Here is a 19,235-nt window from a genome sequence, read left to right as displayed (position 1 = left end):
ATAAAAATCAATTTGAATGGACTAACGAATGTCAACAAGATTTGAAGGATTATAAATCATGCTAATCGAAAGCACCCCTGTTAGCAAAACCAAGGGACGGAGAAAGATTGCTTATTTACTTGGTTATGTCAGAAGTGGCAGTAAGCGCGGTGTTGGTACGTGAAGATGAGGATAAGCAATCTTCAATTTATTATGTTAGTAAATCCTTATTAGATACCACGACACGGTATCCGCATTTAGAGAAACTTGCATTAACATTAATTATGGCATCAAGAAAGTTACGGCCCTATTTTCAATGCCATCCTATTTCTGTTATAACTGCTTTCCCACTAAGGAATATATTGCACAAGCAAGAATTGTCAGAAAGATTAGCTAAATGGGCTATAGAGCTTAGTGAACATGATACTATATATCAGCCTAGAACTGTCATAAAGTCTCAGGTACCAGCAGATTTCATACCAGATTTCAGCTTGAACCTACTTCCTAAAGCAAAAAAAGAGTTACGGGTGTTTACCTGATCTAATCTGGGGACTTGGACCGTATTTACCGACGATTCTTCGAATGTTAAAGGAGAAGATTTAAAAATTATTTTAATTCCACCTTCGGGAGAGATTATAAGACAAGCAATAAAGTGTTATCCAATTACTAACAATGAAGCAGAGTATGAAGTTGTGATTGCATGTTTAGAACTCGCGAGAGAGCTTGGTATTGAACAAATCGTAATCAAAAGTGACTCGCAACTGGTATTAAACCAAATACAAGGAACTTACGTGGCTAGAGAGACACAAATGCAGCAATATCTAGAAAAGGTACGAGAATTACTAAGGCAGTTCCAGACTTGGAAAGTTGTACAAATACCTAGGGAGGAAAATGCAGAAGCTGATGCATTGGCAAACATGGCGTCCGTGGCTGTTGTGTCAAATGCAAAAAATGCAATTGTGGTACATTTGTTCCATTCAGCCCTAGATCAAACCAAGAATGAGGTAAATTTCTATAATTTAACTTGGGATTGGAGAAACGATTTTGTGAATTATTTGTAGTATGGAATTTTGCCTGAGGATAAAAAGAAATCCCAATTGCTATGATTGAAAGCTGCTCAGTATTGCCTAATAGAGGGGAATTTGTATCGTAAAATATTTGGAGGACCATTAGCACGGTGCCTGGGGCCTTCACAAACTGAATATGTAATGAGAGAAGTGCACGAGGAACATTGCGATAATCATGTCGGGGAAGATCGTTGGTAAAAATACTGATAAGAGCAGGATACTACTGGCCAAAAATGGAAGATGAAGAGGAAAATTTTGTAACAAGGTGCGATAAGTGCCAACCATATGCAAATAATATGCATCGACCAACAGAATTGCTACATTCAATCATATTACTGTAGCCATTCATGAAATGTGAGATGGATATCGTAGGTCCTCTATCTCAAGCCAAGGGAAAGGTATAGTTTTTGTTAATTCTAATAGATTATATTTCAAAATAGGGAGAAGCAAGTGCCTTCAAACATGCACGAAAAAAATAAGTTATGGACTTCATTTGGAGAAATATAATATGTCGATTAGGAGTCCCAAGGGAAATCGTTTGCGATAATGGGCCGCAATTCGTAGGTGCAAAGGTTACTGATTTTTCAAAAGTTGGAAAATTAAACGAATTACCTCAGCACCTTATCATCCCATAGCTAAGGTCATCGTCAACAATATGAAAAAGCGATTAGAAGAATCAAAAAGCAAGTGGCCAGAAGTGCTACCAGGAGTATTATGGGCTTACCGAACCACTACAAAAATAAGCATGGGAGAAACACCATTCTCGATGGAACTGAGGCTTTAATTCCAATAGAGATAGGAGAACCAAGCACAAGGTTCACACATACAAAAGAAGCATCAAACGAAGAAGAACTTCGTACAAACTTAGATTTGACAGAAGAGAGAAGGGAGGCATCTTTGATTCAGATGACATCACAGAAGCAGAGGATTGAACGGTACTTCAACAGGAAGGCAAACCTAAGGTATTTCAAGATTGGGGACTTTGTCCTCAAAAAAAATGTGTTTCGATCAACACAGACGGCAAATGCAGGAAAGCTGAGTCCGAATTGGGAATGTCCATATAGAGATAAAGGAATTGCTGGAAAATGAGCATACGAGTTGGAAACTATGGACGGCAAGGCATTACCATCCCACTGGAATGCAGTCCATTTGAAGAAGTATTACTTCTGAAGAAGTTAGTACCTACGGCTAGGTATCATAGAAGTTTATTTTTTACTTTGTTCATTTAAGTTTTACTAACTATTTTAGATAATAGAAAAAAGTTAGCCAATACTAAATGATGACATTAGACTCGAAAGACACGCGGAATACTTAATTATACCTGATCTAGGTTACAACAATTCTAATGGCAAGGGTTAAGCAGTAATCATCTAAAAGGTTACCTCCGAGTCCCGTGTATATTTTCTTTTTTAGGGAAAGGACAAAAGTAAGGAGCTGATATAGTGTTCAAGATTTCATATTTTAATGTTCAAACACAGAGCGGACTATGTATATGGAAAAGTACATAAAGAAATAAGATATACACCACGAAAGCATAGCTTAGCCAAAGGAAAAACCTTGAAGGAAATGTCAAATTTTCAAGCTCGCAGAAAGAATGGGCAGTAAAGAGTTGAAGAACCTGCAGAAAACTCGCGCATATTAAGACGTGGTCTCTATTAAAGCATTTTGAATGCAACTAAAAACTCCAAAACTTAAAGAGCAAAAAGGCATAATATAAGGTATGCAACGAAATGATATTAATGTTAGCATACCAAAAACAAGAAGGGAAAAACTTCCTAAAAACCACTTTGAAGCAAAAACAAAATCTTTCAACAAAACACCAGCAAACGTAAATTTCTAAGATAAAGGGTGAAAAAACTAAGGAGCATCATCAGTAGGTGTAGAAGGATCAACTTGAGAAGACGAAGGTTGGGCATCTTCTTGACCAGGGGCAAGACCATCTCCATCACCTTTGGAACTTTCGTCCTCGGGTGTTCAAAAACTTTGACATAGCTGAGTTTTTTCAGTTGCCTCTCTAGCTTTAGAAATTTCAGCTTCGAGGTTAAAACCCTCCTGGTTAGCCTCGATCAAAGTCTCGAGATGGGTATTCAGAAAAGCCTAGCTAACATCAAGTGTTAATTTGTAGTCTTCTTTCTCAGCTTTCGAAGCTTCGTAGGATGCATTCAAAGGTTCAAGATAGCCCTCGAGAAACTTGATTTTATCAGAAGAGACACAAAGATCCTCTTGAGCTTGGGTGTGCATTTGAACTAAATCACCAGCATATACCTCCTTCTGATTTAGGAGCTCTTTCAACCTCCTAATCTCCTCGGTTGCCTTTGAATGTTGCTCAGGAAAGAAAGATTCTAATATGCCCTTATCCTTTTTCAACTTGATTAGAAGATGCCTTTAGAACTGCCAACTTAATGGTGGTTATCTTCAGTTGTTTCTCTAAAAAGCTCCTTTTCTTCAGCAAAAATGTCCTTTTCAAGTTGAAGGCTTTCAAACTGTTCCTTCCAATTGTCAGCTTCACTACGCAGCTTAATCACTTGCTGATCAATCCAGGATATCCTTCTCATTAGATCCGTACCTATTAAATTGATGCAAAAAGACAAGATAGAAAAGCTATAAACCTAGAAGAAAAGGAAGAAATGTAAGGGAAGAAGGATATACCTAAACGGCAGAATGAACAACACCATTCATTAAGGTCAAAGAGCTGTGAGACGCAAGCTTCTCCCTCTCCATAGGGCCAATCAATGGTTTCAACCATACTATAGCTCGGCTAGATTTCTTTAATAGATTACTATTATTGGGGACTTCAATCAAGACTTTCTTTATGCTTTGTCTCCCGCTAGAAGGGCCAGCTTTTTCACTAGAGGCAGCAGCAGGTGCAGTAATAGGAACAATTGCATGTAAGGTGGCAGAAGCAACTGGGGTCATTGGAAGAGCAACAAGTGGTGGCTCTTCAGAAACAGGGCCAAAATCTTCATCAACCTCTAATCATTGGGCTTAAAGTCTATCAACAGGACTTGAGGGGGGATTGCCAAAGTGGTCAACATCTTCATCTTCAGAGATGTCCAAATGGACACTCTCTGGTTCATCAACAAGGTTGAAAGGCATAGAGCCTGAAGGTAGGTCTTGAGGAATGATGGCTTCATCATCAAGAACCACGCGTCTTCTAACTCGTGCCTTCCTTACTAAAGAGCCATCTTTATTATCTTCTTCTTCTTCAGAGTCACGTGCTTCAGCATTCTTCCTCTTAGAAGAGGACACACTTAGAGTTTGTTCCTGCGCAGTGCTGACAGAGAGCCTAGTAGTAGGAATATAAGCGTGGTTGATACCATAAATAGCAAACCCTAGAAACAAAAAAGAAAGGGGGTTAAAGCAAAAGAAGAAATATTAAATGAAAAACCATGGTAATAAAGAATACCGTGGGTTTTCACTTTCCACCCAAACTTCTGGGAAAGAAATTTCCATGATCTTTGTTCCATGAGGGTAGCAGTCAATATTTTTTCTACCCAATCACGAAAGTCAAGAATTTCTCTGAAAACTTCCATGATTGCTGAAAAGTAAATAGAAACGCGTGTAAGAAAGATTGAAATCTTACGGGAAGCAAAAACGTTAAGAAAAATACTCCCGTGCAAAGTTCCACTTCTCATAGAAGGGAATATTTTCGTCACCCACTAAGTCACGGGCGGGAACAGCTACGAACCGGGTATTCCAGCCACGGTCACGGTCATCCTCAGGGCTAACTAAAGCTCTCTTGCTTCTTGCTACAAGAGAGAAAATACCTTCGCGAAAGAGCTTCGTGGAGTATAGATGGAGTAAGTGTTTAAAAGTAAAAGGAGGTGAGACCAAATTTGACAAATAACGAAGGCAAGCTACTGCCTCCATATAATTGGACCTATTTGACCAAGACATTGAAGTAACGGCAAAATTTAATGATTACTGGGTCGATAGAAGGATTGAACCCTAAAGTTAAAAGGTAGGTATAAGCAAATGAATAACCTTCACGATAATAGGTAATTCAATCATCAACATTAGGGGTTACTGCTGGGAAATTAGGTTTTCAGTTACATTCACGACGAACTAAGGCAAAATGACCAGAAGTGATCAAAGTAGGGTAATGATTGGCAGGGTTAAGTGATGCTATGGAAGAAACATGTTTTTTTTATATCTTCACGATCTGATATGAAAGAAAATTCTTGAGGAACAATTTCAGACACAGCAGGCTCCTGCATGGGTTCATTATGATCTTTTCCTCTAGTGGAAAAACTAGGAGTTATTGAAGTTCTTGCTCTAGAAGAAGAGGGTTTTGCAGTATTCTTCTGAGAAGGGGTAGAGCTACGATTAGATAAAGAACATAAGCTACAAAGTCTACCGCCTCTTCTACTCCACCCTAATCACTACAATTTGACTTTGAAAAAACTAATTGGACTACTAACTATAACACTGCGGAGGGAATATTTGTTCTTTCCGGCTAGGGTTACAAAAGAAGTCCAAGATGACCCTAAGTTTCGTCTTATATATGCTTTTGCTTCACTCTTATCAGTGATATGTAATATGCCAGCTTCAGTCTTGGACAATCCTGATAGTTGGAAGCTCACTTTCTTATAGTCTATTTGGCTAAGCTGTAAAAATCAACTTATTTTGATAGTGCTTTTTCTTATTACCTGCAATGATATAATTCTTTAGCTAGCTAATGATTCTATTAAATTTTATCAAGACGAAAAAGCTCAAAACTTCATTGATGCAACTTTTGGTGCTTTGCCTGAGAGTTTTAGTAATTGGATGTCTAACACTGTTATGAATGATCTTCCTTCTGGTCATTCCAAAACAATTTCAGTAAATTTGAATGGAGAAGTTCAAATTAGCCACCATGAGGCACAACATCGCTTAAACTGTGGGAAACTGCAAGTCTCTTGTAAGGGTTTGGAAATTAAATTCCCGCAAAAATTTCCGCGATCGGAATGTTAACGGCTACTTTAGATGCATGTGAGGTACATTTGCACAAATTAAAATGTTGATAGAAGAAAGTATTCAGGCTATGAAGACTTAAAGTGATATAACTAGTAGTATAGATATTTGTTTTGTTTACTTTTAATTAAGAACATTTTTTATCTATTTTTGTATTGAAAATCATGAAAATATAAAAAAATTATTTTTTTCCAATTCTTATCTGTAGTACTCCTCATTAAAAAAAAGGATAACTAAGTAAATTACAAAAAAAAGAAAAGAAACAAAAGAACAACGAATAAATAAATAATACAAGACAAACAAAATCGAAAAAAAGAATATAATTAAGTGGGCTTAGCCCATCTGGTTAACGTGACAAAAGCTAAAAGGGGTTGAAAAAGAGAAACCCCTTTAGCTAACGCCAAATATCGTGACAAAAGAATCAATAGGGAAAAAGAAAAGGGGAAAAAGTTTCCGGTGTTGCCTCAGTGCCAAATACCGTTTCCATTTATACATTGGCATATATTCTTTAGTCTCAGCAATAAGATCCAAGTAATTGCATATATTTTTTTCCTTTTTTTGAAACAGTAGTAATTTTTAGATACACGTCTCATCGCGAGACTAAGTAAATATAATTTTGGAATTTGATTCTGAGTTAAAAAGCGGAGGCTAGGGAACTGATAGAAATCCGTAAGATTTTTCATGAATTAATCAGGTATATTATATGAATAGGCTAAAACGTTATAGATTATGGACTAGTTGAATTACTCATAGTATGGGTAAATATAATTCGATAATTGATGGTTAAACATGAATCTCTGGGGGTTTATATATTCTAGATTTGTTATGGATTAGCCTAAATAAGGGAATTAACACGAGATCTGTATTGATGTGGTTATATATTGATTGAAGAAAGTCATACGAATCGTTCAAGGTGATGAGTTGGTATTTCGCATGAATACTACGAATAGTAATCTTACCGCAATTTGTGTTTTCATAACCTTCATGGTTTAAACCTTATTTTGAAAATAAAATGTGTTACAAAATATTTGAAATTGCATGTGGGACGAGTCATTTACTTGATATAGTACTGAATAGTTTACAGTTATTTAAAATGCTCTCACTGTTACTAGACATGTTTTACTATTATTTGAGACATGATTACTGTTACCAAAATTGGATTACATGATTTGATAAGAATAGAAATGCCATGTACTATTTTGAAAATGCTTTCATGTGAATATTTGCTGTTTACAAGAAAAGTATAAATTGGAGGAGACTTTGAAGGATCCCGTAGCTAACGGCGGGCTCGTTAGACCTGGTGCATCTTGTATTTAAATATTACTGATTACAATTATAGACCTCGCTAATGAGAAGGTAGAACTAGCATACAGATGCAGTTTTTCCTGGAGTATGGACGTACAATTATATTTGACTCCTTTCACGAAAGGGTCCACATAGTGATACATATTACATGATCCTTCCTTGGAAACCTCCAAAACATGAATATTGATATTACACAGTATTTACCGAGCTTATTACCGAATTGTCAATTGAATTATATTACATAAAAAATATGTTGAGACTGTTAATTGTTTATTGTTTATGAAAGGGCATTCTTGTAATATTTTCTGTTTAATATACTAGCATGTTTTCTGACTTGTCCCCAATAAAACGATTGTGGTTAAGTATTATTACTTACTGAGCTAGCAACTCACTCTCCACTATTTTTTACAGAGACAACAATTGACGTAGGCGATAATTTCGTTAATTAGAGCGCACGTGTTGATAGTTCTTGGTGAGCCCTGTATTTGTTCGCGTGAGCAAGGAGTTTAATTAATTGTTATGGTATTTTCTTTGAACTCTTAGAGTCACTCCTTTATCATTCTTTTAGTGTCATGAGTATTATTCCGTTATTATAGACTTATGATAAGTATTGCACTTTCTTATCAAATTTGGATATAAATTAGTATTGCTGGTTATTATTGGGTGGATTATTAATGGTTGAGACTTATTTGGTTAATTGATAAAGTTACTATTAGTTTGATTGATATTAGGATATTTGATTGTCGATTTTGAGACTGGGAAGTTTTTGGATAGTCCCAAAAATAGTGGAAACTCTGTCCGTTTTCTGTAAAATATCGATGAGTCTTACTTAGGGGCACTTGCTCCTAAGTATCGGTCATGATCCTAAATTGGATCGCGACAAAGTTGGTATCAAAGCTTAGGTTTTAAGTCGCGATTCGTGGAGCAATATATAGTAGAGTCTGGTTCATAGATATGTAGGCGCCCATACTTATGATCTTGAGGCTACTAAGCATTTAGGATGTTTTCCCTTCTTTCATTCCTTGATCGTACGTTGAGATAACTTGAGATTGACTTTGGAGTATTTCTTTCACAGATGGCTAGAACATGCACACCCTCATCTGCAGGATGTGGTACTACCCGAGGTGGCGGTCATGTTGGGATTCATCAAACTAGAAGACATGTCGCTCCTCAACCTGAAGTTGGGAACATGGGTCAACCCCAAGTTGCTATGCCAGATCAAGTGCAAGAACAGAGAGTTCGGGACGCTCCACCACCAGTGCCAACTATTGTACCTACTGTTACCTTACCTGTAGAAGCAGTGGCAATGTTATTGAATGTGCTAGAGGCATTTGTGCCTACTCAGGGTGGAAGTTCATCCCCTCAGGCTACTTTAATGACATAAGCACCTGCACAGACTCAGACTTTTGGGAATAAGGAGGTGTCCCTGCAAGAGTTCCTGAAATTGAAATCACAAAAATTCACAGGTTCTGATAATTCAGCAGATCCTCAAAGTTTCTTGGATGGGACACTCAAGGCATTATGTGTTCTAAGATGTTCTAGTGAGAGGGCCGTGGAGATCGCAACATACAAACTAGAGGATATGGCTAACACATGGTATGAAATTGTATTGCTAAGAAGGCCAGCAGGAGCAGCACCACTGACATGGGATGAGTTCAGTAAGTTGTTTATGGATCATTTTCTTTCCGATAGTCTGAGGCAAAAATTATGCTAGAACCTTTTAGAGATTGTTTCAGACTCCAGATATGGATATGTCAACCTAAATATGAGGTTTTGTAATCTGGCAAGATATGCTCCTTACTTAGTGCCTACCCAAGAAGCTCGAGTTTAGAGGTTTGTTGATAGGTTGGTTGGTCGTCTATACACTGCAGTAGCCCCACAGATGAATACTTTATCCTACTCTAATGCAGTCGATCTCACTAGAGAGATTGAATAAAGGACGTGATAAGTGTGCAACCAGTGAGTTACGTAAGAAGACCAAGACAGAAGGATCTTTCAATGGAGATTTTAGAGAAAATTGCAGAGCAGGAAATCAGGGACTGTAGCAACAAGGTTCTCACACAGGGACACATTTGTCTTCATAGTCCGTATACATACCATATTACAGGCAGGGTACTAGGGGACCATCATCATCATCTGGACATCGTTCTTCTGGGCAGATATATGCCACTACTCCAGTCTGCTAGAACTGTGGTAGATCACATTTGGGCTTGTGTCGTGTTCTGACTGGAGAGTACTTTATTTGTGGCAAGTTGGGACATCACTTGACGGATTGCCTTCAGACTTCAAGGAATTTCAATGAGGCTTCTATTCAGTTAGCTACACCTACTCAGACTACTCGTAAATACCTCAGGTGTTGCAGGTACATGAAATAGAGGTCGAGGTGCTGGAGATCATGCTACTATGAATCAAGGACAAGGGAATGCTGGTAGAGGTCAGGCGAGAGTTTTTGCATTTACTAGACAGGATGCTCAGGCCTCGAATGCAGTGGTTACAAGTATTCTTTCTGTCTGTTCATTTGATGCACTTGCGTTGATTGATCCGGGATCTACTCACTCCTATGTCTCCTTGTACTTTGCTTTGAGGTTTAGTATATAACCTGAGCTATTGAATGATCCTTTTCTAGTTGCTACTCCTATTGAAGAGTCTCTATTAGCTGAATACATGTATCGTGCTTGTGAGATTCAGGTTGAGGGTAGAGATACTCTAGTTGACCTTTTTGTACTTGATATGATTGACTTTGACATGCTGATGGGAATGATTAGTTATCTTCTTGCTATGCTATCACCGATTTTCATGCAAAGATAGTTAAGTTTGAGATACCAAACGAACCCAGTTTTGTTCTAAAAGGGGGTTAGATTCCAAAGATTTGCAAAGTTATTTCTTTTATGAAGGCTCAACGACTTCTGAAGAAAGGTTGCTTGGATCTCTTAGCTATTGTAAATGACACAAGAAAGGAAACAATTAGTATAGAAAATGTACCAGTAGTGAGAGAATTTTCTGATGTATTTCCTAAGGATTTACCAGGATTACCTCCAGTATAAGAAATAGACTTTGGTATTGATTTGTCACCTGGCACAGAGCCCATATCGATACCCCCATATCGAATGGAACCAGCAAAGATGAAGGAGCTAAAGCAATAATTATAGGATTTGTTAGATAAGGGTTTTATCAGACCGAGTATTTCTCTATGGGGTGCACTGGTAGTGTTCGTAAAGAAGAAAGACGGATATCTGAGAATGTGCATTTACCACATGCAGTTGAACAAGATGACAATACCAAATAAATATCCTTTGCCTCGTATAGACGACATATTTAATCAGTTACAAGGAGTTGCTCACTTTTCAAAGATTGACCTCCGGTCTGGTTATCATCAGCATAGAATCAAAGATGAAGATATTTCTAAGACTGCTTTTAGAACTCGATACGGGCAATATGAGTTTCTTGTGATGCCTTTCAGACTGACTAATGCTTTAGCTGCATTCATGGATTTAAAGAATATGGTGTTCAAGCCGTTTCTGGATAGATTTGTAATAGTATTTATTGATAATATCCTGGTATATTCTCGTAGCCGGGAAGAACATGAGAATCATTTGAGGACTGTGTTGTAGACATTGCGAGAGCATCAACTTTATGCTAAGTTCTCAAAGTGTGAATTTAGGCTAGACTTAGTAGATTTTTGGGACATGTTTTATCCAAATATAGAATTATGGTGGATCCTAAGAAGACAAAAGTTGTGCAGAAATAGCCCAAACCTACTTCTCTTACAGAGATTCACAGCTTTTTAGGCTTAGCAAGCTATTATAGGAATTTTGTGCAGGATTTTTCTAGAATAGCAGCGCCACTAACTAAGATAACACAGAAAAATAAAAGGTTTCAGTGGACGGAAGAATGTGAGTAGAGCTTTCAAAAACTCAAAACGTGTTTGAAAACCGCACCCATATTAGCCTTACCATTGAGTTTTGGAGGATTTACGGTGTTTTGTGATGCATCAAAGGTGGGATTAGGATGCGTTCTCATGCAAAGTGGTCGCGTTATAGCTTATGCTTCGAGATAATTGCAAAAGCACGAGTAAAACTATCTTACACACGATTTGGAGATGGCCGTAGTGGTATTTACTTTAAACATTTGGGGGCATTACCTATACGGTGAAACTTGTGAGATTTATACAAACGATAAGAGTTTGAAGTACATTTTTCAATAGAGGGATCTAAATCTTCGGCAGCATCGGTGGATGGAACTACTCAAGGACTATGATTGTTCTATTTTGTATCATCCTGGAAAAGTCAATGTGATGGTTGACGCATTGAGCAAAAAATCTATGGGAAGTTTGGCTCATATAGTTGCTGCAAGGAGACCTTTAGTTGAAGATATGCATAGACTAGAGGGTACAAACTTCAGATTTAGTGTTGGAAATTTAGAGGCATTGTTCGCTTATGTTCAGGATAAGTCTTCATTAGTTGAGCGCATTAAGGCCACTCAATATGAGGATGCGCGATTATGCAAATACAGAGATGGGGCCTTAGCTGGTAAAATCAAGGATATGATTAAAGTAGTGGTGTTCTTCGAATGGGTAACATGCTATGTGTAGCGAACGTAGATGGGTTGAGACATTCTATTCTTGAAGAAGCCCACAACTCTCGATACACTATATATCCTGGATCCGTAAAAATGTACCATGACCTGAAGTACTTTTATTGGTGGGAAGGTGTGAAGAAAGATATTGCTAACTTTGTTTCTAGTTGTTTGACTTGTCAGCAGGTCAAGGCTGAGCATCAACGACCCCCATGACTGTTACAACAAATTGAAATTCCAGAATGGAAATGGGAAAGAATTACTATAGATTTTGTCACCGGTCTACCACGAACCCTTAGAGGTTAGGACTCTGTATGGGTGATTGTAGATTAATTGACATAATCATCACACTTTTTGCCAGTGAAGAATACATAAGGTGGAGTAAGATATACACATATATTTGTGAACAAAATTGTCCGACTTCACGGAGTTCTAGTATCTATCATATCTGGTAGAGGATCACAATTTACTTCATGCTTTTGGAAATCTTTTCAAGAAGCATTGGGCACACGAGTTGATCTTAGTACTGCATTTCATCCATAGATAGACGGACAGTCTGAACGTACTATACAGATCTTGGAGGATATGTTGAAAGCTTGCATTCTTGAGTTTGGAGGTAGTTGGGACGCTTATATAACTTTAGCTAAATTTGCTTACAACAATAGCTTCCATTCCAGTATTCAAATGGCACCGTACGGAGCATTGTATAGTAGAAGATGTCATTCTCCTATCGGATGGCTTGAAGATGGTGAGACTAACTTATTAGGACCCAACTTAGTATAAGAAGCTATTGATAAGGTCCAATTTATCAGGCAGAGATTGCCCGCTGCTAAAAGTAGACAAAAGTCTTATACGGATAAGAGAAGAAGAGATTTATTGTTCACAATCGGGGACAAAGTATTCCTACGAGTCTCTCCTATGAAATGTGTGATGCGGTTTGGGAAAACAGGCAAGCTGAGCCCCACGTTTGTAGGACCGTATGAGATACTAGACTGAGTAGGAGCTGTGGATTATCGTTTGACATTTCCTCCTGAGTTGTCGTTTATTCATCCAGTGTTTCACGTCTCAATGCTAAGAAAATGTATATCAGACTCATCTCAAGTTCTTGAAGCACCTACTATGCCGCTTGATGAGAAACTGTCTTACGAGGAAGAGCCGATAACTATTGTTGATAGGCATATGAGAAAGCTACGGTCAAAATAAATTGTGTTAGTGAAAGTCTTATGGAAAAATCATATAGTTGAAGAAGCTACATGGGAAGTAGAAGATGCTATACGAGTGAAGTATTCTCATTTATTTTAGTCTACAAGTATGTAGCTGAGCTTTATTCGGGGACCGAATTTTATAAGGTGGGGAGAATATAATACTCCTCATTAAAAAAGGGTAACTAAGTAAATTACAAAAAAAAGAAAAGAAAAAAAAGAACAACAAATAAATAAATAATACAAGACAAACAAAAAATAAAGAAAAAATACAATTAAGTGGGCTTAGCCCATCTGGTTAATGTGACAAAAGCTAAAAGGGGTTTAAAAAGAGAAACCCCTTTAGCCAACGCCAAATATCGTGATAGAAGCATCAACAAGGAAAACAAAAACGGGGGAATGTTTCTGGTGTTGCCTCAGTGCCAAATACCTTTTCCATTTAAACATTCGCATATATTCTTTAGTCTCAACTATAAGCTCCAGGTAATTGCCTATATTGTTTTTCCTTCTTTTGAAACATTAATAATTTTTAGATACATGACTCCTCGTGAGACTAAGTAAATATAATGTTGGAATTTGATTTTGAGTTAAAAGTGGGGGGGGGGGGGGAGGGGGTAGGGAACTGAGAGAAATCCATAAGATTTTCCATGAATTAAGCGGGTATATTATGTGAACAGGCTAAAAAGTTATAGATTATGGACTAATTGAATTACTCATAGTATGAGTAAATATAATTCAGCAAATTGCTGGTCAAACATGAACTTCTGGGGGTTTATATATTCTAGATTTGTTATGGATTAGCCTAAACAAAGGAATTAATACGAGATCGGTATTGATGTGGTTATAGATGATTAAAGAAAGTCATACGAATCGTTCGAGGTGACGAGTTGGTATTTCGCACGAGTACTGTGAGTAGTAATCTTACCATAATTTGTATTTTCTTAACTTTCATGGTTTATACCTTATTTTGAAAATAAAATGTGTTACAAAATATTTGAAATTGCATGTGGGAGACTCTACTGGCTGCGGGTTGACAAATGGAATGCAGCTCACCTAGGTCCACACATGTATACACGCCTCTGCTCTCATATGGCCTCTAGACATATATGTACCTGCACAAAAATGTGCCGCAAGTGTAGTATGAGTAAGTAAGAAACGTGTACCCAGTAAGTATCTATCCTAACCCCAGAGAAGTAGTGACGAGGGGTCGACATCGACGCTTACTAGTGGTCCAATAAGGCAAATACAGTAAGAAGTAAAACATATATGGGGCAAAATAAATACGCGAATTAAACAATATAAATATGTGGTACAATCTTCCCCTCAACAATAAACTCAACTCTCGATAAGCAGTCACCTCCTCCTACATACATACATACATACATACATACATACATACATACATACATACATACATATATATATATATATATATATATATATATATATATATATATATATATATATATATATATATATATATATATATATATATATATAAAATGGACCTCACCAGATGGGTCGCCATAATTCAAATCAGGAAAACTCCCATATACACTGGCCCTTTGTACAATTAATACACACGATTCCCTAGAAGGATTTTTACAGAAACACCGAGGCATACGGCTCGATCCTGTCATAATCTGGTATATAACCTTAGATACATCTATTATATATATTGTCGAGGCGAACGGTCTGCTCCCATGAGAGTGTGGTATATAATCTTGCCGAGGCGAACGACCTGATTCCATAAAGTGTGCGCACTGCCAAGGGTCGAACGACACGAACCATAGATGTATCTATCCTGCCAAGGCGAACGACCCACTCCCATTAGAATAAGAAAGCTTTGACGGGTCCTTGACCCCACTCACGAAGGGACATGTGAGTTTTAGTAAAGCTTTGGGGAAAGCCCTTCGATGAGAATGCGTAACACGGGGGAAATTCGTAAGAGGAGTACAATTATTCCGTGGAAAGTCATAAAGTTCATCCGATCTCGACAATAACGAGTCTACCGCTCTACACAAGTCTAGTCTAAAATTTTAACATGTAATAAGGAATCTAATAGGCAAGAGACAACTCAAATAGTACAGTTATAGCATGGCATGAACCTGAGCCTACTCGGACAATAACATGAATATAGCTACGTACGAACTCTCGTCACTTCATGCGTACGTAGCCCCCGCAACAAGTAGCAAATATCAATTACAATACCTAGGGGGTGATTTCCCCCTCACAGAGTTAGACAAGAGACTTACCTCGCTCCGAAATTCTATAACCGGCTCCAAGGTCTCTCTAACACCTCAAACCGGTGACAGTCGCTTCAAACTAGTCAATTAAGATGAAACCCAATCAAAATATACTCTAATACTCATAATTAATCAATTTATAACAATTTCCAACTCCGCTCGAAAAATCAATAAAGCAACCCTCGGGCCCACGTGTCCGGATTTCGAAAATTTTTGAAGATAACTATTACCCATAACATCACGAACTCAACTATATAATTTATTTTCAATTCCATGTCCAAATTCGTGGTCAAAATCCAAAAATACCAATTTCTAGGTTTTCTATCAAAATTCCACAATTTCTACCAATTTTCATGTTACAATCTACCGATAAGCTATGTATTAAACTCATATTAAGTAGAAATTACTTACTTCACAAAGCTAGGTTGAGATCCCCTTCTTGAAAGCTCTCAAATCGCTCAAGAGTGAATGAAAATGTGATAAAATGTCCTAAGTCCGGTATTAAACGAACCCTCACTGCCCAGCGACTTTCGCACCTGCGGTGCTTTGGGCTGCATCTGCGATCCCGCACCTGCGGCAAATGCCTCGCAAGTGCGCCTTTCCCTCACCTGGCCGGGATCTGCATCTGTGGACAAGGAGGGCTGCTTCTGCGAGCCTAGCCGCACCTGCGACCATGTCTCTCGCACCTGCGCTCACGCAGGGTCGCCCAATCTTCCGCATCTGCAGATTTTGGGCTGCCCTCCATTTCTCGTTTCTGTGGCTCGTGGCTCGCACTTGCAAGCCCGCACCTGCTGCTGGCCAAGCGCAGGTGCGATTATGACAGATTTGGGTGCTTCAGCGGTTACTCCAAGCTTCCGACTTGGTCCGAGCCTCGTCCGATTGATACTCGGGCCCCGCCCGAATATACCAACAAGTTTAGAATCATATAGCGGACTCGCTCGAACTCTCAGAACGCCCAGAACAACATTAATACTAAGAATCACACCCCAAAACCAATTGAATCAAATTTATGAACTTCAAGTTCTTCTATTCACTCAAAATGCACCGAAACGTACTTAGACTGCTCGGATTGACACCAAATTTTGCGCACAAGTCATAATTGACATTACGGACCTACTCCAACTTCCAGAATTAGAATCTGACCCTGATATCAAAAGTCCACTTTCAAACATGCTCCCAATACCAGAATCACCATATAGAGCTATTGCCAGGTTCGGAATCCCAAACGGACATCGATAACATTGCAATACACCTCAACCCAATTCTCATGAAATTTTTCCAAAATTCCAACTTCCATAATAGGCGCCAAAATGCTCCTGGGTCATCCAAAAATCCATACAGACATACGTCCAAATCCAAAATCGTTATATGAACCTGTTGGAACCTTCAAATCCCGATTCCGAGGTCGTTTACTCAAAAATCACACTTTAGTCAATTCCTCCAATTTAAGGCTTCCGAAATTAGAATTTTCTTTCCAAATCAACTCCGAACTTCCCGAAATTAAATTCCGATCACGCGTATAAGTCATAATACCTGAAGTGATGCTGCTCAGGGCCTCAAAGCGCTGAACGACACACTAGAGCTCAAAACGACCGGTCGGGTCGTTACACCTTAGTTGGTAAAAGCAAGGATATAATTGTTGAAAGAGATGGTATTCTTTGAATGGGTAAAAGGCTATGTGTAGCGGACGTAGATGGATTGGGACAGGCTATTCTTAAAGAAGCCCATAACTCTTGATACACTATACATCCCTGATCCACAAAAATGTACCATGACCTGAAGCAATTTTATTGGTGGAAGGGTATGAAGAAAAATACTGCTAACTTTGTTTCTAGTTGTTTGACTTGTCAGCAGGTCAAGGCTGAGCATCAACGACTCCCAGGACTATTACAACAAATTGAGATTCCAAAATGGAAATGGGAAAGAATTACTATGGATTTTATCACCGGTCTACCACGAACCCTTAGAGGTTAGGACTCTGTATGGGTGATTGTAGATTGATTGACATAATCATCACACCTTTTGCCAGTGAAGACTACGTATGGTGGAGTAAGATATACACATATATTTATGAACGAAATTGTCTGACTTCACGGAGTTCTAGTATCCATCATCTATGATAGATGATCACAATTTACTTCACGCTTTTGGATATATTTTCAAGAAGTATTGGGTACATGAGTAGATCTTAGTACTGTATTTCATCCACAGACAGAGAGGCAGTATGACCATACTATACAGATCTTGAAGAATATGTTGAGAGCTTGTATTCTTGAGTTTGGAGATAGTTGGGACGCTTATCTATCTTTAGTTGAATTTGCTTACAAGAATAGCTTCCAGTCCAGTATTCAAATGGCACCCTGCGAAGCATTGTATGGTAGGAGATGTCGTTCTCCTATCGGATGGTTTGAAGCTGCTGAGACTAACTTATTGGGACCCGACTTAGTATAAGAAGCTATTGATAAGGTCCAATTTATCAGGCAAAGATTGCTCGCGGCTAAAAGCAGATAAAAGTCTTATGTAGATAAGAGAATAAGAGATTTATTGTTCACAATCGGGGACAAAGTGTTCCTACGAGTCTCTCCTATGAAATATGTGATGCGGTTTGGGAAAAGAGGCAAGATGATCCCCACGTTTATAGGATCGTATGAGATACTAGACCGAGTAGGAGCTGTGGCTTATTGTTTGGCACTTCCTCCTGAGTTATCATTTATTCATCCAGTGTTTCACATCTCAATGCTAAAAAAATATATATCAGACTCATCTCAGGTGCTTGAAGCACCTACTATACCACTTGATGAGAAGTTGTCTTATGAGGAGGAGCCTATGGCTATTGTTGAAAGGCAAGTAAGATAGCTACGGTCAAAAGAAATTGTGTTCGTGAAAGTCTTATAAAAAAATCATACAGTTGAAGCAGTTACATGGAAAGAAGAAGATGTTATGCGAGTCAAGTATCCCCAGTTATTTCAGTGTACAGGTACGTACCTGTGCTAAATTCGGGAATCGAATTTCATAAGGTGGAGAATGTAATACTTCTCATTAAAATAAAAAAAGGGTAACTAAGTAAATTGAAAAAAAAGAACAACAAATAAATAAAGAATACAAGACAAACAATAAAGAAAGAAAGATTACAATTAAGTGGGCTTAGCCCATCTGGTTAACGTGACAAAAGCTAAAAGGAGTTGAAAAAGAGAAACCCCTTTAGCCAACACCAAATATCGTGACAGAAGCATCAACAGGGAAAACCAAAAGGGGGAAAAGTTTCTGGTGTTGCCTCAGTGCCAAATACCGCTTCCATTTAAACATTGGCATATATTCTTTAGTCTCAGCGCTAAGCTCCAGGTATTTGCATATATGTTTTTCCTTCTTTTGAAACAATAGTATTTTTTAGCTACACGACTCCTCACGAGACTAGGTAAATATAATGTTGGAATTTGATTCTGAGTTAAAAAGAGGAGGTTAGGGAACTTAGAGAAATTCGTAAGATTTTTCATGAATTAAGCGGATATATTATATGAATAGGCTAAAGAATTATAGATTATGGACTAGTTAAATTACTCATAGTATGGGTAAATATAATTCAGCGAATTGATGGTCAAACATGAACCTTTGATGGTTTATATATTCTAATTAGTTATGGATCCTAAACAAGGAAATTAACACGAGATCGGTATTAATGTGGTTATAGATTGATTGAAAAAAGTCATACGAATCATTCGAGGTGACGAGTTGGTATTTCGTACAAGTACTGTGAGTAGTAATCTTACCGCAATTTGTGTTTTCATAACCTGCATGGTTTATACCTTATTATGAAAATAAAATATGTTACGGAATATTTGAAATTGCATGTGGGACAAGTCCTATGGTACTGGATAATTTACTTGAGATGTTTACAGTTATTTAAAATG

The 19,235-nt window shown here is 38.0% G+C and overlaps 1 protein-coding gene across 1 annotated transcript; it reads left to right on the top strand.

Moving 5' to 3' along the window:
• The first annotated feature begins 1,760 nt into the window (after window positions 1-1,760).
• LOC142166353 (uncharacterized) lies at window positions 1,761-2,135 on the top strand. Its single transcript, XM_075225436.1, has one exon. The coding sequence runs from the start codon at window positions 1,761-1,763 to the stop codon at window positions 2,133-2,135; it is 375 nt and encodes a 124-aa protein (XP_075081537.1).
• Window positions 2,136-19,235: the final 17,100 nt, after the last annotated feature.

Source organism: Nicotiana tabacum, chromosome 2 (assembly GCF_000715075.1).
Source record: "Nicotiana tabacum cultivar K326 chromosome 2, ASM71507v2, whole genome shotgun sequence".
Lineage (NCBI taxonomy): Eukaryota > Viridiplantae > Streptophyta > Magnoliopsida > Solanales > Solanaceae > Nicotiana > Nicotiana tabacum.
Note: the sequence above shows the minus strand (reverse complement) of the source record. Positions and strands in the feature narration are given on the sequence as shown.

What these genes read in the sequence shown, in the direction of transcription:
- LOC142166353 (XM_075225436.1), top strand. Translation starts at nt 1,761, where the DNA reads ATGGGCTTACCGAACCACTACAAAAATAAGCATGGGAGAAACACCATT.